Raw genomic sequence first — 24,000 nt, 5'->3', positions numbered from 1 at the left:
ATTACTAGGGCACCGAGAGAGAATTCTGCAGTATTAGTGACGCATGACCCCACTTCCCTGTGATGGCATGAGGAACTCTTGAAGTTACTGGACAACCCCACCATGTTTTCCATGCTGAATGCAGTCTAACCATGGTAGGTTACCAACTGCAGCGCTCAAGCAGGCAGCCACAGGGTCAGTCCATGCTCCTGCTCTCCGTGCTCAGACACGCTGCACCCCTCCTCATGCCCACAGCCTGCTGGGTACACGTAGCTCTCCTACCACTCTCTGCCCCTGAGACTCCTCCTGGTAACACTCAATCCTCCAACATCTCCGCAATGCCATCCTTCGTGGGGCACTTGAGCAGTACGCTTGAACTCACATTCCACATCTTTTAATTTTCATTCTCGAGTTTTCAAACATACAGAAATGAGTTCGGTAGATCCGGTCAGACACGAATAGGATGTAAAAGAAAAACTCAGAGTCCAATATATTAAGCATACTTATTTACTTAATCTATACAGAATTGAGTAGATAAAATTTCAGATTCACATTAGTGAAAAATCTCTACAAAATGTTTTTGAAAAGCAAAACAAAGACTGCCTGTTCATTTATCATTTTTTCCTCATGAAAGCAGACATGGGTTGTAAAAATAAAGCAGTGTGTTTAGCACAAACTAGATTTCTGCATCACTTTTTTCACAGTTATTTCCATCTACAGTCCAAAGAGGTAGATTTTCTGCAACACCTGAGAATTGAACTGTAACGTAACCAGGTGTAAGTGTAATGAAAGGAAGGACAAAACACTAGATACAGACCTAACTTACCTGTGTATGTATACACATACTCGGGTCTTGCATCACGTATAACTCAGCTTTTTTCGCAGCTTAATCATGGTGAAACTGTCAATCAAGCCCCACAGTTTTGACAATTAGACATACTTATTCCAGGCTACATCAGCTTACAGCCCTGATTAAACAGTTTATGGTAGTGGAAGAAAGGCATTAATACAAGTTCACTTAAAAACCCTACTGGAGCCAATTTGGCTGCAGACTGGCAGTGCGATAGCCTGCTGTATGGCAGATCAGTTAGAGTGCTGAGCTTATCCCTTGATAAAAATTTGTATGGGGGTGTTATTTCTTATTTAAAACAACACTCTTTAAAGCAATGCATGAAAAGGTATTGACTGGTTTCAGGAAGCAAACTATAGCTCACCTTGGCCAGATGCAAAGTTGATGTGATATGGGAATGTTAAGGGTAGGAAGGAGAGATATCCCCATTTTTAAAGCCTCTCACTTGGGGCATTCTGCTTCATTTACAAATTAAGTCAGTAACAAATATAATTATATTGCTGTTCTATACATCTGTCAGGTCTCTAAAAGCCCTTTAAAATACTCTTGCAGCAGGGTCCAAAATTTGCTCTTGCCCCCATATAGAACAAGCACTATCAAAAGAATCATTACATACAAATGTCCAAATAAGTCGTAAAAATAGAAAACTTCATGTCCTACCTTGCCAAGGGTATGATGCATCAGATACAAAGTTTTTTCACTTTCCCTCGGGAAAATTATTTCATGCTTAGTGTTAGCTGAAAACCAGTTCTTGCAACAACTTTTTTTTTTTTTAAAAGTTTGATTCTACAAAGCAAGTCATTTAAATCACAAGTCTGAAATACTTCTTTCTAGCACTTTTAGGCCATATGGTTAGCATGATTAACATTTCAAAGCTCTGAGTCTTCCTTGACTGACTGCTCACTGCTACCTTCTTTCATTCCTGCATTGTGCTTGGACCACAAACACAAAACTTGCACAAATCTAGGAGAAAAATGGCCAGCCTCCCATTTGCTCCACCATTAAAGAAATGTCAGTTTCACACAGTTCCTCTCAGTGGTATGAGCTACAACACATTTATCAGGCCTTACATAACCTTACTCTCTTTAAGAGACAGCTACATTATTTCAACGTACATCACTACAGGGAAAGGATCAGGAGCTCAGTGCAGCCTGAACATTCAAGTAATTTAGCCACTAAACTGTCAAGGGCAATGAGGGTGGGAAGCTCATTGAGATGTGCTTGATTCAGAAATCCCCTCCCAAGTAAGTGCAAAGAACTTTAAGTACCAGAAAAGGCTACACATTTTCATATTCCTTAAAATGACAGCAACCAAAACTAGAAAGTAAATACATATGAACTAAAGTTAAGGGTAGCTTGTAATTATTTCACACATTGCCTTGCCAAAATAAAAAAAAAGTTGGTCCCAGTTTCTCAGAATAAAGTCAAAATATGGATATGATTTTTTTTTTTCTTTTTTTAAGGAAAAGCCTACATGGCTAAAGGTTAGCAAGGGTGCTTTGCTTGTGGCACGTTATTGTAAGAATTTGAAGTACCAACTTTACCAGATAACCTAACTGGGAAGGCACTCTGCCAACTGGTACAGCTTCAAGGTTGAGCGTGCAAGATATTCCACGTTGTACACTTCAGGAGAAGTATCTGACTCTACATGTTCAATTTAAACAAGCATATAGTTTAACTAATACTTACATACATTGCATATATGGCTATTAAAAGCCTATATGCTAGAGGCTCGTGTCTTCTACACATCAGGCAGTAAATGTTTTTTTCCCAGCCCTTCAGATAATCCACAGATGTGTCTCAACAACATGTGATTTCTCTAGGCAGCATAATCATGTTATGGACACACTGCAGCTAAGAGGGAAGAATGTGACCAACCAATGTCTGTCTACCAGGACACTACCCGACTGCAAAACTCCACTCCGTAACATCGCTGGACATTTCCTGACGCATTTCTATTTAGCATCCTCACAGGCAGGGCTACTAGTCCCAAATAACCTTTACAACACAACCCTGAGAAGTCTGCAAAGAAGTTGTACACCCTGTTTCACCAGCTGCAGATCAACGTATTTCAAAGCTGTTGTTTTTCCATACCACAAAGTACATAAAACCCCTTAAACATACATTTTTACTATATTCTGGACCTTTAGTTTTTCATATATATGAAAACATACTAGAGGGGAAAGCTGACATTTTTACTGGCCATTAGACATCCTCGTGTAGACAAATTTACTGAAAAACTTGGTAACTTTTAGTATATTGAGTGCCAACTCAATGAACAAAACCAGAATGCTGTTCTTTAAACCAAAAAAAGTGACAGGCTGTCACTATTTTCCCCCTAATGATGTTACGTCTGTACACAGTCTTCAATGACAGTGATTTGTGTTGTGGGGAGGAAATGCACATGCATCCTTTTATGGAAAAATATTTTCTTTTAAAAAATGAGGCAGATGTGCAACACAGTTGTGGAAAATTTATAGTTTAAGCTATTTAAAGCTGCTATGCAGCTTCCTGTACCACATAAGTCCAGTAGTTCTAAGAAAATACAGATATGGTAGAAAAAGTAAGAAAATTTTCACCACAAAACCAATAGTTACCACCAACAGAGAAAGTTATACACAAAATATATCTCTCAATACAGTGTTTACACTTCATTTTAGTCTACAGATTCAGTGCCAGGAACAGGACTTGTTGAGACAGTCTTTTCAGAACGATTTGCCGCTTGTGATTCAACACTGGGCTGGATTCCTGGTTCCGTGTCAGTGGGACTTTCCAGCTCATCGTGGGAATTGAGTGTGCAGGACTGCAACACCTGCACAGCTAGATCCACATCTGCTTCTCTGAGAGAAACCTGCTCCTTAAGGATCTCCACCTTCTCATTTAGCTCATTCCTTTCTGTCTGAAGGGCCCTGCATAGCTTCTCCAAACGCTCCAGTTTTATTTGAAAGCCTTTGTATTCTTTATCTCTTACTGTTTTCTAAGGGACAAAAAAAAAAAAACAAATAGAAATTGCAGGATGCAACTGTTTTTTTTTTTCTCATAAGTTAATGTAAAGAATCACCATTATTTAATCCTGGAAATGAGGTGTTAATTAATCCTGTAGGTCATGTCCTTGCTCAGAATACTTGACACTGCACTTCAGACAGTTTGTCTAAGACTGCCAACAGACAACTTTAGAAACTTAACAGTGAGAACCAAGTAACTCCATAATGCTAATTGTGAGGGTTGAGTATCAGCAGAAAGGCTGATTATGAAGTCCCATAGAGCAGTGAATCACTACACAAATAATGGCAACTAGAGGGAGCAGAAGGGAATGGAAGTGGGAAATCAAGTGAGAAATTCAGCAACAAAACAGGTCGGAAGGTACTATATTCATGGCTCTTCAATTAGCTCTTCAAAAAAGTAAAGAAACAGTGCTATAGCAGAACCTATAGGAAAATTAGGGATGTCCCGATACAGTACAGTTTGGCAAGATCATAAACATAATTGAGTTAGAAATTAGGAAATGTAGGAGGGCAACTCAGAACTATATGCTTACAGCTCATGTGAAAACTGTTTTTAGCTCTTCTGCTGGACTGCAATAAAGTAATAGCACCTCATGACCTCAAAAGAAGCAGCAATGCATGGAAGTAAATGTTTCCTTACCCACAGGTTATTTCCTTCATGTGGGTCTTTTACATTTAAAATAGATCTCTGTTGCAGCAATAATTGAATTTTGCATAGCATATTTAAATACTGTCAGTTCATTCAACTTGTATGATTTCATACACACAGTCTGACTAATTGTGGACAAACTGAGCAAGGAAAGATAAAGTCTGAGGTTCTTCTGGTCATGAAAAGTCACTGCCTAAACCTAAACTCATTTTCCATGCTGGGGGAGAACAGTACCATCACACAACAGAAAATACAATGGAGACAGTCCAAGAAGAGGCTACCATCTCTTACCACCAGTCATCCATAATCCAAACACTGCACAGTTCTTTAGAGAGCAGACTAGTTTAGCTGTACAGCTGCTTGAAAGACAGAAATAATTACCTCTTCAGCCATTTGCAGGAGAGCCTTGTTGTTGTTTTCCCATTTTGTACGCCAGACTATAGTTTCCTTTTCCAGTTTCTTGATCTTCTTTGTCATCTACAAAAGACAAAGGGAAGACTTCTGTGGCTTGATTTATAACAGAGATAGGTATACATTGATAATTTGACTTGTAACATCACTTTCAAAATCCAGTTTGAACAGATTTTACAGAAAAATCTTTCTGCACAAAATCAACTCTGTAAGTACCAAGCCTGCTGTCAGAGAAAACAAAACTGATTCATAAAAGAAATAGATTACCAACCTTCGAGAACTATTAAAATTCTACAATAAAATTAGTTTTAAAACATAACCACAACAGAAGAGAATCAAACCTGTTACATGCCATTGATAAAACACTGACAACAGGATTTAGGTATGTCAAATAAAAAAAGTACTTCTCTTCCACAATATGACAAATCCTTATTTCCTATCTCAAGATCCAAAAGAAGTGTTAACGTAACACATGTTTTCAGAGAGTGAACACTATTGTAAGATACAAAATGCATCCTACTAACAGCATGCATTTTTAAATATATATAACATACATATATATATAAACAAAATGGTGCTCTAAGTAATCCTAAAAGTACCTTCTCCATTTCTTGCCTGAAGGTTGTAAAGAGTTCATTGCTTTTTGCCATGGTAGTCTGGAATTCCTCAAATTTATCCATGTAAAGAGAAAGCTGTTGGTAAAAGAGCAGGAACGTTAATTTGAACAGCTGTACATGAATACAGAAATCTGTTCAGGTACACGAAAAAATGAAACAATATAGAAGATGAACTACTTTTAATCTTTTCCATACTACCCCACAATTTTAATCTGAGGAGTGTGCAGAGCTTGACTGAAAACACACTATTCAAATTATATATGAAAGGAGAGTGACCTGTTTTGATAGAACAGTAATACGTTCTAAAAAAAAAAAAAGGATGTAATTATTAATAAAAATGTTGGAAGTCACTGTATTTAGTCATCACTACCATTTTTGCCTCCCCACTGAAAAAAAAAAAAGAGGACTTCAATACAGAGGAAACTGAGCACAAGAAAATGAGAAATTAAGCTTAGAAGATCCATTTTTCCACCTTAACCAGCCAAAACTAACAACCAGGGCTGGGACAAAGTAAGCATCAAACACAGAATTCAAAATATACATTCACAACATACAAAACTCAGCTAGTGAGCAAAAATTATGGGAAGTGAGTATCAACAAAGAATACATTCAACATTGAAAAGCCCTATTTTTAATGAACAAAGAGTATTAATATTCAGTTACAGAAAAGTTTCTTGCCCTGCACCACAAGGTTAGTCATCAGAACAGCAAAATGTATTTAGCATCATTTTCCATAAAAAGTCTTATAAATTATTTTTATGTTTTTGCTTTATTATCAGTGTGTAATACAATGTTCTGAGAATACAGAAGAGTTTGAAACACCAATACAATTTACTAGGAACTTTTCACCCAAACTCAAAAAGTAATCAGTTCTTTCAGTGCTTACATCAAGGGTTGTAGGACAATTCAGAACACAGATACTGCATTTTACTCTAAAAAAATATGAAATTTCATAAGAAAAGTTTTCATAAAAAAAGTTAGCTGTCAGATTATGACTCTCTGCCATTACTGTGACTGAACTTCCACCTAAATTAAAAAAAACAAAACCTGCTGGCCACAGGAAAGCACAGATACACCCATTGTTACAAAAAAAAAAAGGCATTGGGATATTCAACAGAAGGTAACTAATTTGAAGATAAAACAAAAAAGACTACATGTGGTATAAAATGTTTTTGGACAAACAGCAAAAAAAGTATTTGGAGGAATCTGGACATTAGTAAGTCCAATTTTAGTGAAGATGTGCATGTACACCTACTCTTAAGTATACACGTACACTTCAAATGTGACTGGAAAGCTGGGAAAATAATTAGGTAGAGTTTAATTAGGTAGAGTTAAGTATGAAAAAAGAGCACAAAATAGCTTTCAAGAAGACTTAATACAAAACTCAAAACTGAAGCAATAAGCAGCATACAGTGAAAGTAATAGCTGCTGCTTCTCAAATGTTACAATGTTAGCTTAACCTACCATTTCCCTTTGCCTTATGTGCTGAGCTCACATGTAGCCAATGACTGCAGGTGATCCAGAACAGCACAAAAACTGGAGACCATCTCTCCACTCAGAGAGGATTTGGCTGTAGCATTTACAGCGAGAAAATAATTTGAAGACAGTCTGTTTTTTTTTTGTGGACATTTCAGTTTAGGTTACAAAAATCTCAGTAACTACAAGAATAAACAAAACAATTCTTTCTCCTATTCATGTACAAAAGGATGGGATGGAAATAGTAAGGAACAAATTTTAAAACCTACACATTTAAAATCACACCCAACTCTTTACAGAAAGAGGTGCAAAGGTCTCTCTGGTCCTGAACAGCTATAAAGAGGATAAAATACCTTTGAAAGAGAGAACAGTTTCAAAGCAGGCAAGGAATGGGAAAAAAGCATAAAGGACCAATATGCTTTCTAATATTATTGCTGTTAATTTAAAAGGATAGCAACTCTAGCAATTCAATGTTTAGAATCATAGAATATCCTGAGTTGGAAGGGACCCTTAAGGATCATCAAGTCCAACTCTTGACACCACACAGGTCTACCCAAAAGTTCAGACCTTAGCACCTTCCAATTAATAGAACTCTCCAGAGGTCTTAAATAGCAACTACTAAATGTCAAGTCTACTTATGTTTCATACAACACTACTGAGGAGTGTATGTATGAAACAAAAAATAAATTTAAGATTTAATTAAATTAAACGTTTCTTGTGACAAGTACTTGGTGTATCCAATGAATGATAACGTGCAGTTTTTTCACAAGTTGCTTTACATTTCACTAGCCACATTTTCATTCAGGAAAAACTTATTGAAGAGCATTCTGTTTCAAAAAGTACCTGCTGCTTGAGCTGAGCTTCCTGTTGCTTCATCTGTTCACACTTGTGTCTGGACTCAGTAGCTTCTTTTAGAAGCTAGAAAACAAAGAGAAAATACTACTAAGAATAGCATAAAAACTTAATCTATGATAAAAAGTGAACAAAAGTTAACATCACCAACAGGCCATTCAAACCACATTTTTCTCACATGACTTTTTTGAGATTATTACTACACTATACTTTGATATATACTATTTAAAGCATGTGCTGACATACAGACAATTTTACTGAGACTTTTTTTAGTTGGTATGTGATTCAATTATGTTTCTATTTTGGTATCAACTTCGAACTACTAAAATTATACAATTAGATCATGAATGATCTATATGTAATTTGTAAATGTTTTATAACTCTTGTAATTTGTTTTCGACCTCAGTTTCTCCAGTCATTAATATTACCTTTATAGATTGGTTCAATCCAATTTGTGACCATTTTGTAGATACATCTTTGAATGTTCATCAGCTTAGGATTCCAAAATTTTTTGAACAACTTAAGTAACTTAACACTATGTTCTAGTCCAATACCGGATTATCATTTTGAGATTATCTAGGCAAGAAGTCTTGCTTTTCCTGTAAATTACAGCTCCATTAAGAACGGATTTCTTGAAAAACTGCAAGTAAACTGCTGATTATCAACACACAAATAAAACAGACAGTTTTGGGGACAGGCAGTTCAGAAAAGCATATCATATGCTTTATCCTGTGAGCCTACAGTTTATTTTGTTACTTCCTATAGCATAACACCAGAAGTTACAACCACACAATAGCAAGAAAGTACCTTTGGTGTTTAACCTCAACACTTCTCCCAATCTAAAAAAAACTCCAAATGATATCCAGCACATTTGCTGAGTAAATGCAAACAGTAACACTATTTGCCTGTGTATATGGACACAAATACTGTACACATCATTCATGCAAAGCTTACATCTCAGTCTTGATGTTGAAAAATTATGCTAACTTTAAAAATACACTCCCCTTAGTTTGCTGTCTGTTGTATTTATTTTAAATCGTGACAAGCGTGCTTCAGCAGGTTGTTGTTTCTTTTAACATGCATAGAATTCACTTACAAACTCCCTTTCTCGCTGATGTTTTTCTTCTGCTTCTTTAATAAGTTGGGTAGTTTGTTGCAGTTTGGCATCCACAAGTTGCTGCTGCAGTTCTTTATGTTTGAACACTTTATCAATATGCTAAAGAAAAAAAATGTATGGGTTAAAGATAAACCATGCACAGGTCAGTTAAGGTAAGATTTTGTGTAGGGGGTGGGGAACACATTCTTGAGAAGTTTCATGCAAAAAGAAAAACAGTAAAAGACTTTTACACACTTATTTCTCTACTATAACTACACTTTTTTGTCTTTAATGGAAACCTTGGTTAGAAGCATATTTTATTAAATTTTTAGAATACTGTATGCTGTATGTCACTTCACACTAGGCATTTTCAGAAATCCTGTAACAAGTAGCCTGCATGCTTTCTCTTTAAGCTAGTGGATCTACCTCTAACCCATTAAGTACTTTGAATGTTACTCGTAAAACCTCGTCTTCATAAATTATAAAAAAAACTCCAAACAAGAGAAGTTCACAAATCATTTGGCTCATGATATTCCGCAAATCAATTAACAAGCATGCAGTCTGACTTCCATACATAAAGTAACACAAGGCAACTTCCTACATTTTCTTTTCCCAAAATTATCTCATTGTATATATAAGTATTCCATGATCACAAAAGGTGGAGAACCATAGTATAGTGACCTTTCTCACTAATCCAGATAAAAAAAACAGCAGTCATATTCCAAACCTCCTATGCCACCTAGCAATGCTGTTAGTTTTTTTCCTCCCACAAACTGTAGAACACCTCAAGACTTGGTTCTCTCTGACAAGACAGGCCAGCCCTGAGTTTCCACGCTACTTTTACTTAGACTGGCTAGCTCCCACACTATTAAAAGCTTGCTCAGCCCTAAAATAGTTATTTCCCTAATACCACTCCATATATATTCTGAAAGCATGATAGCTTACGATGCTTGAATACCAACAAGAGCTACAAAGCAGCTCAAACAAAAACAAAATCTTGATGAACTAAAATGAGAACGATTTATATCCTCATGTTATACAGTGAAATTATACTTTAGAAGAACTGCAAGTATTAATGCATATGCGTGTTGGAAATAACCTTTGGAAGTAATTTAGTCCAAATGCCCACTGAAAGCAGGGTCAACTTCAAAGCAATCAGGTTGTTCACACCTTGCACAATTGTGTTCTGAATACTTCCAATGACAAGGATTCCACAAGTTGCCTCTGGACAACTTATTTATTTGACCACTTTCACTGTAAAAGATTTTTTCAATGCATCTTAAATATAGGGATGCAAAACCATGAAAACAAAAGGCCAAACAACTGCATAATTTTTCAAGGTAGCCAAAAACGAGGAACATTTTAGATCACATATGAGATAAACAAGTACTAGTTTTTTTTTCTCCCTTTTAAATAATTATCTGATCTTATAGTCAAGGAACTAACAGACTCCCATCAGAAGCATAAATCAGGTACCTCTTCCCGCAACGCGTACTGCTCAATGAGCTTCTTCAGTTTTTCCCCAAGTTCAATATTTTCCTGACGGAGCTTGGCATTATTTATATCATGCTGTTCCAGTTGAGCCTGAATTTCATTCAGTGTAATCTGGAAGTGTGCAGTTGCTTCTTTTCGCCTCTCCTCTTCTTCACGCGCTTGCTGCATGTTTTCTTCCTTTTATTAGGCAGTATGAGAAAGTAATGGTGTTCAAGACAGACCAGGTACCTTTTTCCTATTTGTGTAGGGTTTAAAGTTCTAAAATGCTAGAGTTAATGTAAGCCACAACTGTAACATCGTACTGATCTAACCTACATAAAGTACATGGAACAAAGAATCTAAAAGTTCCAAAACTTTTAGAGAATTTTGTTATTACCAATTCCACTGGTGTTTTAAGATACTACGTGATTGCCTATGTAAGGGAGAATTACCCAGATGTTAAAACCAGAATTGATACTATAACATACTTTCCTACACTAATTACAGATAAGAATCTCATGGCTCTTCCATCTCACTCCCAGCAACTGCATTCTAACACAAATAAGCCTTTTTTGATACACTGCCATTTCATGCTGCTGTTATTTCACTTGTGCTATTTTTCCAGCAGTCATCATTACTGTTCCCAGAAATAAATATGGCAAGACCACACACAGCAAGTAACACGATCTATGAACCAGTCTGAGGAAAAAGTTATAGCTCACTTAAGTATCCCCATGTTCTTTACCTTAAAAAATCAGGTACACTTACACCATACGTTGCTATCTAAAGATTTCAGTAACACAGACATGGGACACAATAATAAATGAAGCCCTGATTTTAAGCAATAATCAATAACCAGGAATTCGAACCACCTCCCCCAGCACTGTGATTTATGTCAATAAACTAACCTTTAAAGTCTTGTTATGACGCTGAAGCTCCCGACAGAGAGATTCCAGTTTGCTGCGTGCCAAAATGGCCTTGCTGTGCTCACTCTGCAAGTGGACTTTCTCCTTCACAACTTGTGCTTGCTTTTTCTGCAGTATCTTCATCTGCTTTTGAACATTCCGGCTCTCCTCCAACTAACATTAGAGAGTATATTTATGAAATAAATATAGTCCAAATTATCTTTATGCATCTACACAAGCAGGCCGAACAAGCATTTAAACATTTCAGACGAAAACAAAGGAAAACAAAGAAATCAAACAATTTCATTATTTGACCCCCTACACTGATCTTTAAAGAAACTCCCATCATCTTCCATACAATTCTAAGTATGTAAGTATAGCAGAAGAAAATATACACATTCCAACATGACAAATATTTGTCACTGAGGACAGGGACCGCAGACCTGTTGACCATGGGCTTTCAGCTTGAATTCAGCTACAGGGGTAGGACTAGGCCTGAGAAAGGAGGATGGGGCAGACAAAAGCCAACTGAGACTGGCATTTCAGCAAGTCACAATTGTTTCCACTCTTATTTATATGTTACACAAAATCATTTATCCAGCAGCTCTCTTTACTGTCAAAAAGAAAACCCCACAAAACTGTGCAGATTTCTTATCGGCAGGAGCTCCTACTGAAGGGCGCAGTAGGCTCAACGAGTTCATAAAATGGTAAGTTACTTCAGAAAGGAACAGATACAACCAGCAGCCCTGACACAAATCATGTCAAATATTATTAAAGCTGCACAGCCCAGGCTTAACGGTGGCTTAAGAAATCTGCAGTCTCAACCATTCGCAATAAAATACCGAATCCATTTCCATTAGACAATTTAGATGGTAGTCGATAGTGCTAAACTTCATATCAGTGCAGACTTCAAAATCTAATGTATGAACATCCGGTGAATTGAGGAATTTCTTGCAATAATACCTAGTTGCGAATGTGTTCCACTGCATTTGATTTTTGGGCTCCCCAAGAAACCACATTAGAGTCTGATCTATTGTACAGGTGGTAACAACGGTAAGTGTAGTACTGCTCCTTATTAGACAATGCCTCAGCCTTGGGACACCACAGGAAAAGAAGGCTGGCAACCAGGAACACAATGATGGTTTTCTGAAAGAGCTCAAAATAACGCTAAAGCACAGAAGAATAAAGTTAAGGACCTCCTCAACAACAGCAGATCAAATTTGTATCTCATCTGGTTTGGAGTAAAGGAACCTTAAGGAAACATTCTGATATCCAAACATGAAAAGCCCTTGTCTTGGGTGGCCAGAAAAAACACTTCAAGTGGCTGTGCTGTCTGCATACCTATGAAACGTCAGGCCTGTAAAAGTATGCCAGTGGGAGACATATCACCAAGGATGCAAACCTTCCTGCATCACAAATTGATCTCCTGATAGATTCCAAACTAGGAAAAAAAATTGTGGAAGATCTTTTGCCAGGAGAGTGGCATTCCTACCTTTATTGTACAGTCCTTTTCATGAGACACCACTGAAAAACCTGACAGTGAGCTTTAAAGATGATGAATCTTTAAAAAAAGAAAACAAGCATTGTAGGTGCACTGTCATAAACAGTTCAAACCTCTGCTGGCATTAAATTTGACACCTATGCCAGTGGTTCACCACCATAACCATGGAGAAAAGAATGCATCCTATGAGGAGCATAACCAGATCAAACTGAACCTAAGGGGAACAGAGTACCTCCAAGTACTAAAACTAAGCTACTCTTATTCCTGCATGAACTCCCACCCAACTTCCCAGCAGTTCTGAGCATCACAGGGAGAACAACTGGTTTTCTAGGATTATAATTCTAACAACAGACCAGCAGACTATGGATCCTCTACTGGAAGGGGAAAAAAAAATCAAAATGTGAACAGGTCTCTCCTGATCGCCGAATTTCTGGAAGGAAATTACTATTTATTTAGTGTGGCAGTTCAACTGGTTTGAAGTCTTTCTGGCAACAACATAAATCAAAAAAGTGAAGATGGAGCAGACTGCTTTCTTTCTGCAGAATTAAGGAACTCACCCTAACCTAGCTCGTCATGTAGGCCACCATCTTCATCACTGACTTGACATGGGAGCTGCCTGAAAAGGCACCACATGCACAAGCAATTGTTCATAAGATCTAACTCATTTACTGCATTTTCTCTCACAGTATCATTTTTGTGGGCTTCCCATCACTGAGTTGCAGTATGGAACTATTGTTTCTCATTTATATGAAAGAGGTTTCTTAGAGAAGCTGTTGGTTTCAAAGGAAATTCATGTGAACAAGAGCATGCATGTGCGAGCAAGAAAACAAAGCAAAAAATATCAACAGACCTCCAAGGAGGACTCCAGAGCTGCAAAAACAAAACTAAGCTAAATAGTTATTACTGGCTGTGTGACTAGAGAGACTAGGTACTAGCTCTTTCTCTAAGCTCTAGAAACATCACTAATCTCAAAAGAAAAATTAATTTCAAAAGATTTAGGCCATCCTGCACAGCCATTATGCCATTTTTTTTAGAAACATTCCCAAATGTGACATACCTGACAACAAGAGAAGGCAATCCTTGGCTTTTTCAAGCTATTCAGTTATCTATTTACTTTTGCTTTCATTTTATATCTAAATATGGTGGGAAAACACACACAGTATTTCCATTCTTGTCTGCCCCTGTCTCAAGATGAACAAATGAAGCATTTTCATTTACAGACACATACTGAAACTTATGAGCCAATTTTGCCACCAATTTAGAGAATATATTGTTTTTTCTGCTACATTGTGGTGGGAATGCACTCCATGATCTGCTCATGTTTTGCCTTTTTGGTCTGTTGCTGAAGAAATACATACTTTTCTAATGCATTCCTTTGTATGACTGCAAATCACAAAGGAAGATTAAAACTACATCTTTCCAACTCCATCCCCAATCACTGAAGAGTTAAGCGATTAACTGATTTTTGTCAAAAAAAAACAAAACACAGTATGTTCTTTCCCATTACCCTAAAGCACAGAAGTTATAAAATGCTAGCACAGAAGGACTGTCAACAGACAGGAGCTACGAAAACATTTACTTTCAAAAGAAACTTAGCTTTTCTGTTAATCCTAATGTTGTGCTTCAGTACTAGGTTAACAAAAAGGTATCATAATCCAATTTTTCTTTAGATTTAGGCAGTCATGTAGACATGAAAAGACTACACACAAGTTTGGCTGAAGCAATATTTGTAATAAGTCTGTGTGTTCATTTTAATTTTCCTACCAACACTGTGAAACATTCAGAAATGTTAACTGTCCCGTATCAAAAGTTCTTGCATTCCACTGTTAGTATTAACACATGAATAACTCTTGCTATCTTTATAAATTACTTACCAGATCAGCATACTTTTTGCACAAAGCTGCCAGCTTTTCCTCTGGAGTAGAAAGCGTGTTCAAGGCTTGCATTAATAATAGCACTTCTTTTCCTATGAAAAGAAAGGAAGACAACCATACTGAGAAAAAAATATCAGAAAAGCCACCCTGCCTTTAGAAAGCAAACATAAATCACTAATTTCTCGTGCTTCTAAGTTGTTCTCTGGTTTGATAGCTGCATAATATCTAACAAGTGACAAATGGGAAGGGAAGTCATCACAATAGGAACCATTTGTTTTGGCTATATGCCATTACACATCTTGGATAGCAGAAGTTACTTTAACCTTAAAACCACAGTAACATTTTTATGATTTATAATAGGAAAGAAAAACTTGAAACAAAGATATTCAAAAAGTTAACAAAAAGATAAGAAGATATTTAAAGATAACAAAAGATATTCACACAAGTGCTTTAAAACATACCTTTTAGAATTTAAATATCAGTACTGAACACCACAATCACAAATTTAACAATGAACCCAACAAAGTTAAAAAAGCTTATTAGTACTGACCTGTTTTTTTTTTAAAGCTGCTATAAGAATAGCATTACCAGCAGAAGGATTCTATGATATGTATTAAGAACTGAGTTTCCCTCAGCAAAAAGTACATATTTTGTCATCTTTAACAGAATATTCTGAGAAGTTTTGGCTACAAAATAAATGTGAGACGTAAGAGAAAATGCATAGCTATTTTATGAAAATATTAAAGCCTGTCTTTGAAATTAAAGCCATTTAAATTTTGAGAGTCAGAATGCCAAGAAGAACACACCTAATGTTTTCTCTTTGTGTTTTTCACTCTCTGGATCTTGTTGGCCGTCAGGTGGATCAGTCCGGGCTTCTTCTCTCCCAGGAGTCTCCTCACGAGACTCCTGAGAGCAGCACGAGGACCCCAGGAGCTTTCTGTTCTTTGTGATGTACTCAGCTTCTTCCAGTGTGCCCGCATTTTCCAGGCCATCACAGTTGGACTCCATATGCTGCAATGCTGCATCAGACGATTCATTGCATTTGCTGTTCACCAGCTGATCCTGGTTATTCATCCCCATCTCCTGAGATCCAGCTTCTTCCATTGCACCAATAACCAACTTCAGGAGGGAAAGGAAAAAGCAGACATGAAACAACCGCATTGAAAATGAAAAACTTCCATCCTTCTTTAGGATGGAAAAAAAGTACAATTCCACTTTTATGCATGCTGATCAAGATGATGCTCACTGTTGTCAGGACAGGTATATAAATAAATGCAAAGTGCGTAAGCCTAAAAAGCGATGAAGAAAGCAACACACAAGAGCCCAAAATATTAATTTCTATTACATAACAATTTCAATACCTTGTCACTGCAAAAATATTTACATATTAGAAATTAAAATTTCACATGGAAATCTGCTCTTTAGGCTCTGAAACTGATTTGATTTCATCTCAGTTCTTAAATCACCCAATTTTAGACAAAAATGTTCCTCCATCACAGTTTTAAAATCATTCTCTCTCAAAATCAACACTAAATATAGGAAATGCTATGTACTGTAAAATGAAAAATAGGATCTACAATTTTAAACAAGTACACGTTATGATTAAGGACAGCTTTATTACATACTAGTTTCAGAGAACTGAAAAACTTTGGTTATAAGATAGTTTAGGAGGCAAACCAGAAGAAAAAGTGAAAAACATATCGTGCTAGGAAATCTAAAGAAACCCATAGCAATATACTGTTTCAATATCATACAAGGATAAGAGCTCAAACTACTTCAACCAGAATGCCAAACATGACTGTCAATTTACATTTGGAGAAAAACTGTTTCACAAGAGTGGTAAACAAGACCAGGAAGACACCTATTCTCAAAATATTACAATTAAATTCCATTAAATCATCCCAGAAAAGCATGATTATTAGCTGGCTTCAGATCTGGAGGTCTACTACCTATGTTTTGTAGTATTTTTTTTTTTTAAACACAATACATTACTTCTGCCCAATTAAACAGAATTGTCTTGGGAGATTTCTTAAATACAGAAACGCTTAATTATTTAACCAAAAAGCTAAACATCACCTGTTGTTTTAATATTACAGTGATACATCCATATTTGGGAGCGGAATACATGCTGGTATCTCCATAAAACTTATAAAGTAACACCAGAATCCTTCCTCAATCATAAGAACAGCATTCTTAATCTCTAGAATAATTTCAGAGTTTTATTTATTTTTTAAAAATACATGAGTCAGGACTCAGGATAATACTTTGAGGCGACCAGGTATTTTTTGCTGTCTGTTTGCAATCCTACTTTACAAAGTGCATACATAGCTGAAGTATGATAAGCAGAGTTGAAGTCACTTTACTGCCAAAGTGATCATTCTCATTGATTTATTCAGTGAAGTGAAAGTAAATTTCCTTAAAAAGTTACAGCCCAAGTAGTTATATAAACAGGGCTTGTTTGTATGCTGAGTGATGCTGTTTATACATAAAGCAATTCAGATATTTCACTATTAAAAATGTGCTAATTTGTAAAAGCAGGAGTTTATATTGGGCTGTATATTCTGCACAGATGGACCATTTTCCTCTTGAAAAGAAATTAGCGAACATCAAAGGAACGCAGCCAACAATAACAATATTTTGAGCAACAGTTCAACTCCCTAGTAGAGCTGTTTAAAATCATTACACAAACATGCATTAATATTGTTAAAAATATTCGCAAGAGCTTAGTTACTCCCTATGCTCAAAGCAAGTCCCCAGCTTTAGAGCTTAGCTCAAGGCAGATTCGTTCTCCTGAAGGTGGAATTAACGCAACACCTTTCAGGAAGGACAGTGAGCTTTGTAATGCAAATAATCTACGCAGACATTAAGGAACAAGTTTTCACTTATCAAAGAAGTTTTTTACTTCACACTGCTCTTTGTAAGTGTTGAAATGATGCATCTCCTTCATGGACAAACAAACCCACTGCAGTTTTTATCTTTCTGCAATCATGCCAGACCATGTACTTGATGAATGGCTCTGAAGGTAATGCAGTAAGAGAACTGTTGCAACAAATGATCAGTCCCAACACATAACAGTTTCCTCTTCAAGCTGTAAAATTCGTAATTTTTCCTTAGATTGCCTTAAGCTGTGAGGTTTCCATTGGAAAGGCTCACTGCTCCAAGTTTATCAACCAAGAGCTTCTTCCCAAAACAGGACAAGAGAAAACTATATTGCTCATTTCAACTTTCTGTACATACCAAAGGTTGAAATCATGGCATGGATCTTCTCTACAAAACACAATTCTTGCAGAAGCTGAATACTGAGAAATGCAGGGCTCACATTAGATCGAAGAGACCAGAAAGATCAGAGGCAACTGAGCACAAGATGACCCCCAGGTAGAGCTGCAGAACCAACACATCAACACTTGCAGTTTTTTCTGTTACATAGGACAGAAGCTTCTGATTCAGGTTCTTGTGCCTGAGAAGCCTCGTGAAAGGTAGGGAAAGCCTGCCCTAAGCTCCAAGCTTCTGGTTTGGGACTTTCTGAAATCCCTAAGCAGACTCAAGGTTTTCTCTCTGCAAATCAAGGACAAAATTGCTGGGAAGTGCAGCTGAGGAGGCCTGACCAGTTGTGGTTGCAGGCTGAACAGGAGCAGTGCTCCTGCTGTTGTTTCTCATCCCCCTGCCCCACATCACCTCTCCCTTGTGCTGGCACCAACGTTCACACAACTTGTCCTAACAAATTTTGTAGCCAGAGCAGCACCTCAGCCCAGTTCACTGCACAGCAATAGGCAATTCTGCCAACCCAACAGCAGAGCTAGCACGATGGTTGGAGAGATGCCAAGACACGAGAGAGACTAAAAAAAGGCAGTTTGATCACAGCCAGAGCGCAAGGAACCAAGCCAAAAATACCTTATCCTAACCACAGGTGCGTAGGTAACACAGACCACTGCAGATCTGGAGCACTGTCAGCAAGAAGACGCGCACAAGAAGCATCGCTTCAAATTTAGGCAACCCCAAGATTTTCAGCAGCTATTTTCATCTGCAGAAAGTCTGCCCTTTCTGGGGAAAAACGGGCAACTGGCAGGGGCACAGATGGGATCAGTGACTTAGAAATGCCCACCCCTACTGGCAAACTGTCAGCATATCTTAAATACCTGTTATTTCAGAGCCAGCAATTAAGATGTGCATTCCTGAGCACCTGGAACTTTCCCCGAGTGAACACCACCACCTTGGTAATTTGGCAGCGCTTTTTGTGCGAGTCTGATTCCTTACTGGCAATACTCATTTCTCAACCCCATTATTTCTCAATTCCTCGGTCAAAAAACCCACATGGATTTTCAGATCAGACTCATCCTCCAAAGTTGGGCAGAGAATGGAGAAGTCACCCATCAGCTTACTGAATTGATAACCAAGGTTTGTGTACATGTGCCTTGCACATTTCAAATATATTTGAAAGTAGCAGCAATAGGGGAGAAAAAAAGGAGAGAACTTTTATAGAACTTCTCATCCTTCTTTTGGTTTCACAGCTTTCCAATGAATACGGAGCAAATCTAAGCTTACTGGCATGCAAGCCTGTTCCCTCCAAAACTAAAGCACAATGTGGCAGCATACAGTTTTTGCTATATGATCCAATTTTCCTGTCTTAAATATGAGAAATTGGTGACCACAGGCTAGAATACTGTAGTTAGAGAAAAGGTTCTACCAGCAGCTAAAACAACCTGATTACATACACAAATAACAAAAAATAGTTCAATTCCCTCAAGTTGTCACCCATACATCCTGGCAGGACTGACAGGCAGTGGGACAACATATTAAAACTCAAATGTGTTTAACCTAGATTGGAGAGCCTTTATTTTAAGCACTGACAAGTCTGTTATTGCCTGACAGGGGCCACAAACAGTAATAGCTAGATGACCTCCTGATAATGATTAACAAAGAATTTTCTGCATTAGTGTTCTGAGCTGTCACTTCAGATATTAAAAGCATATTCTTAAAGCACTAGATAATTTCAGATTTGATTTATCAGTCTTCAAGTTGAAGCATAACAATAATAAATGCCACAATGAAAATGTTACACTGCACTACACCAGTACCACTGAAATCGCCCCCCTACTGAGACAGACAGAACAACCCAAAATATTACCTTCTATTTTCCCACCTCAAACACATGCTAGTCAAACAAGTGAACTTCTCATTTAACATTCCAGCCAGAACAGAGCACTTCCAACAGCACATTGTATAACAGTGCTGATTCAGTACTGACTGAATAAAAACACAATAAAATCACTCCACCAAAGACTATCTACTGAAATCGCTGCTACCTTTTTCAGCTGCTGCCACGATCTCTCAGCTTCCAGACAGATCTAGCAATGTGTGGCTTAAAATTTGTCAGACCACAATTAGATACCATACCTAGAAAGACTTTCACTAAGGGACATAACACTATCATCTAGGTTGGAAGAGACCTCCAAGGTCACCGACTCCAACCTCTGACCTAACACTAACAAGCCCTCCACCAAACCACATCACTGAGCTCTACATCTAAACGTCTTTTAAAGACCTCCAGGGATGGTGACTCAACCCAGAACATTTTGCACCATGTGGTACTTTGTAGCACAAGATCACAAGAGTTACTTACCAAAACTTAGAATTCAACCATTAAGAAGTAAGATGCCTGCTACATACCTAGCAGCGAATCCAGCTGTTACAAGACACTGACATTTCTGCATAAGCCCGTCACCTTTAATCTCTTTCAGAGTTACAGACCAAATGGTTTGAGGATGCCTGTAGGAAAATTACTGGTAACATCACTCCTGCTCACCCTGAAGTTTTAGGTCAGTAGTCTGCTCTGTTCTCTCAACTCATACCTTGATCAAAAAGGTGCACCTCAGAACAACTCTACCATACTTCATGCCTAAGAGATGAGAGCACAAAGACAGGCACCCTATTTATGAAACTGCCCATGATCACAGGAGCTTAATCCAACGTTCTTCTACATCAAGCAGTACTGCCCCAGCAACATGCACTATACAGGAACACCTCTGCAGTCTATCCTACATACCATGGCGAGCCAGTCACATTTTTTTTTGTTTACTACCCAAAAAAGTCTCTAACAAAAAGTTCTATCTAAAACTACACTGTGCACAGTGTTGGTATGATGTGTACTGAAGTGCCTAGACTTTACACTTTCCACACAAGCAATACACTCACTGTGCACATACACATTCTCAATCTTCTCTCCACCTGAAAATGAGGTACCTCTCTGTGCCTCTTAATAAAAGATAATTAGTAGCTACTCCAACTTGCAATTTCTCCTAAATTACCCTTAAAAATATTAATCTATCAAAAGCATTTCCTACACCCCCTATAGTAGTGGTTGATTTATGCTGTAAAGCTGCTTGTTTAGCCTTCACCTTCAGAACTGTTTATACATAAAAAAAAATCCTAGAAGCTTTAGAAAGAACAAACGTATCACATGTCATCTTTATCTTAGTTTGTTTATGGACTGGAACAAATTTTAGGCTTCCTGCATCCCACCAATTTATTTTTGTCTGCTAACAGAGGAACACTTGGTTCTAAAGAAGCTGTATGTAATGTATTTTTCCCTTTGTGTAGATACTCAAAAATATTTTTAATATAACTATTATGATTAAAAAACAGCTTAAAGTCATTGTGGGTTCCAATTTTATCCACCTCCTTCATAAAAATTAGAATTTTGGGATGCCATAAAATTTGAGTTTCCATTTTATGGCAGGTGTACCTTCGTCCACTGGTGTAACAACAGCAATTCAGGTGCTTGTGACCACATGACCAGTTTATTAAGCTTATTTCTTCATGCAATACTTCCACATAGTGTGCTCACCGACCTAACCAACCGTGCAGCCTAATTATACCTTTCTGAAAACCCAAGGCCTTTTGAGGTGGCTTCCCCAAAGATCTGAGATCCTAGCTGTTTGAAACAACCTTCTGGTCCCACAAGTATTCCACCCCGTTCTGCCATCGCATTTAAAGTGATGTTCTGCGTGCTCCTTTATCTGCTTTCAAAAGACCGGACTGAGGCGTTGCTCAGCGTTAGTCCCAAGGCATTGCAAGGCTAGGTGTCCCAACACAGCTGAAGGAAGATTGAGAAACAACTCACTTGAAAGCCCATACTGCATGCTTAGAAAAGTTAGAAGCATTGTGTTATTAATACTGTTGGCTTCATACTCGAGTCTTCAACAGCGGTTCAGACCTTTTGTATTTTCATATGGCTACTACCTTGGTCTTTTTTTTTTTTAGTTTGTGTAGAATTTCTGTACTTGCACTTTCTCATGGCCTTGCAACACAGAAGACTCCTGCTTTTAAAGAGTGTGTTTTTTTTTTTTAATTTACCTCAAATGACCCCAAGGAAAGAAGATGCTGGGTTTGTACCTTCCCCTCCAGCGCTCCGAAAGCGCTGTTTTACCAGCGAACACCCCAAAACGCTTCCTGCCGTTCTGCCAAAAACCTCCCGGAAAGAACCCCGGGCTCAGGCGGAAACTTGCAGCGCACCGCGGGGCCGCAGCAGCGCTGCTAGGGGCGAGCGGCCGGGCCGGGACAGGTGCTGGCCAGGAGCGCGCGGCGCGGCTCCACTTCCCGCAGCGACGTTTCACTTCCTCCCCCCTCCACCCCCAGAAGCAGCTCCCGGGCCGGCCCCGCAGCCCTTTCAGCAGGAGCCCCGAACCCCGGCGTAGAGAAAGAAAAAAAAAACACGTTAAAAACCGTTAAAACCCGTTAAACGCCGCGCGGGGGGGCAGCGCTGCCTGCCCGGCCTGAGCCCGGCTCCCTCACAGCTCCCTCCCCCCCCCTCCCCGCCACGTGCCCCCAACGGCCGCCTCGCGCCCCCAACGGCCCCCAACGGCCGCCGCGTGCCCGGGGCAGGCCCCGCCTCCCCCCTCACCACCGCCGGCCGCGGCTCGGCTCCGCGCTGCCCTCACCTCAGCGCTGCCGCCCGCCGCCGCCTCCTCCTCTGCCTCGTCGCCGCCCCGGCCCTGGCTGTGGCGCCGGCTCCGTGTTGCTGCCGCCGCCGCTGCTGCTGCTGCCCCCCCTCCGCCGCCGCCGCTGCCGCCTCCCCGCGCCGCCTCGGCTCCGCGCGTCGCCATGATGTGACGGCAGCATCCAAACAAGCGGCCCGGCCGCCGCGCACCGGAAGCTGCCCCCCCGCCTCCCCGCCCTTTTACTGCCCTCGGCGGCCAATCAGCGCGCCGCGCCGCGCCTCACGTGGGAGGGGGAGGAGGAGGGGACTACGCTTCCCGGCGTGCCCCGCGCGGCTCCGCCGTGCTCGGGGGTGCCGGGGTGCCGCGGGGGGTGCCGGGAGGTGTAGTCTCGGCGGTGGTGGTGGTGGTGGTGCCGCGGGGCCTGCTCGCACAGCGCGGCGCGGCGAGGAGGAGCGGGGGGTGGCGAGCAAGGGGGGGGGCGAGGTCGCCCAGGGCCTTGTGGGGTCCGGGAGGAGCGTTGGGTGAAATAAAGACATCCCTGCCGAAATCACTGCGTCCCCGCATCCCGTGTCCCTACACACCTCACCTATCCAACTGCTGGCTTCAAGATTATAAATAAATAAAGACATTTCTGGCGGATGCCCTCGTCTTTAGACGGAGTTTTTCTCCCCCAAAACAAGACATCTTTTACAAACATGCACGATACTGTTACAATTCTTGGAAAAATAAAAAAAAATTGGGACCTTTCTTTACCATTGCAGACTTCTGAAGGTTTATGAAGGTTTAGGATATCTCCCCTACGCCAAATCCATTAGATACTAGAAGGAGTTACCTATAAAGTTGAGGTACTTTGAGGGAGAACCACAGTACTTTGAGTCAAGACCCACAGAGTTCCTGATGGCTGTAAGCCCTTACTGACATAAAATCATTTTTAAGGCTTGTTTTAATCAATTTGGGTGCCAAAGAAGTTAGCGTGTGTCAGGCAGCAGGAGCATGTGAGGGAGCCCATTCCGTCAAGCAGAACAAGGTTTTCTTGAAAAAAATGCAAGATGCTGGAGTGTATATTTTCAGCAGTAATTCTTTTCGCACAGGAACTGGCAGGTTTTTTACAGTTGATACAGTGACAGTGACAATTTTAATCATTTTGAGCTTCCAGCTTCCAAACTCAGTCACGGATTGCTTGCTGTGTTTTTGCCCTCTGAAGAATACAAATGTGAAATTGAACCAAATAACTGTTTTCAGTATTTTCTCTTACACTTATCGTTCTCTTCTGATGTCTCTTCATGTGTTTTGGTAAACTTTTTTTTTTCCTTTTTTTTTTTTTTTCCAAAAATGCACTTAACAGTAAAGTGCATATCAAAAGTACTTGAAATGA

The 24,000-nt window shown here is 39.2% G+C and overlaps 1 protein-coding gene across 1 annotated transcript; it reads right to left on the bottom strand.

Annotated features, from left to right (window-relative positions):
• Nucleotides 1-470: 470 nt before the first annotated feature.
• On the bottom strand, nucleotides 471-22,839 carry TXLNG (taxilin gamma). Its single transcript, XM_068683703.1, has 10 exons — nucleotides 22,626-22,839; nucleotides 15,495-15,807; nucleotides 14,689-14,780; nucleotides 11,317-11,487; nucleotides 10,412-10,606; nucleotides 8,936-9,055; nucleotides 7,831-7,905; nucleotides 5,494-5,586; nucleotides 4,865-4,960; nucleotides 471-3,806 (listed from the first exon to the last, which is right to left on the bottom strand). Exons 1-10 carry the CDS (start codon nucleotides 22,788-22,790, stop codon nucleotides 3,486-3,488), a joined length of 1,641 nt encoding a protein of 546 aa, XP_068539804.1. The 5' UTR covers nucleotides 22,791-22,839; the 3' UTR covers nucleotides 471-3,485.
• Nucleotides 22,840-24,000: the final 1,161 nt, after the last annotated feature.

Source organism: Anas acuta, chromosome 1 (genome assembly GCF_963932015.1).
Source record: "Anas acuta chromosome 1, bAnaAcu1.1, whole genome shotgun sequence".
Lineage (NCBI taxonomy): Eukaryota > Metazoa > Chordata > Aves > Anseriformes > Anatidae > Anas > Anas acuta.
Note: the sequence above shows the minus strand (reverse complement) of the source record. Positions and strands in the feature narration are given on the sequence as shown.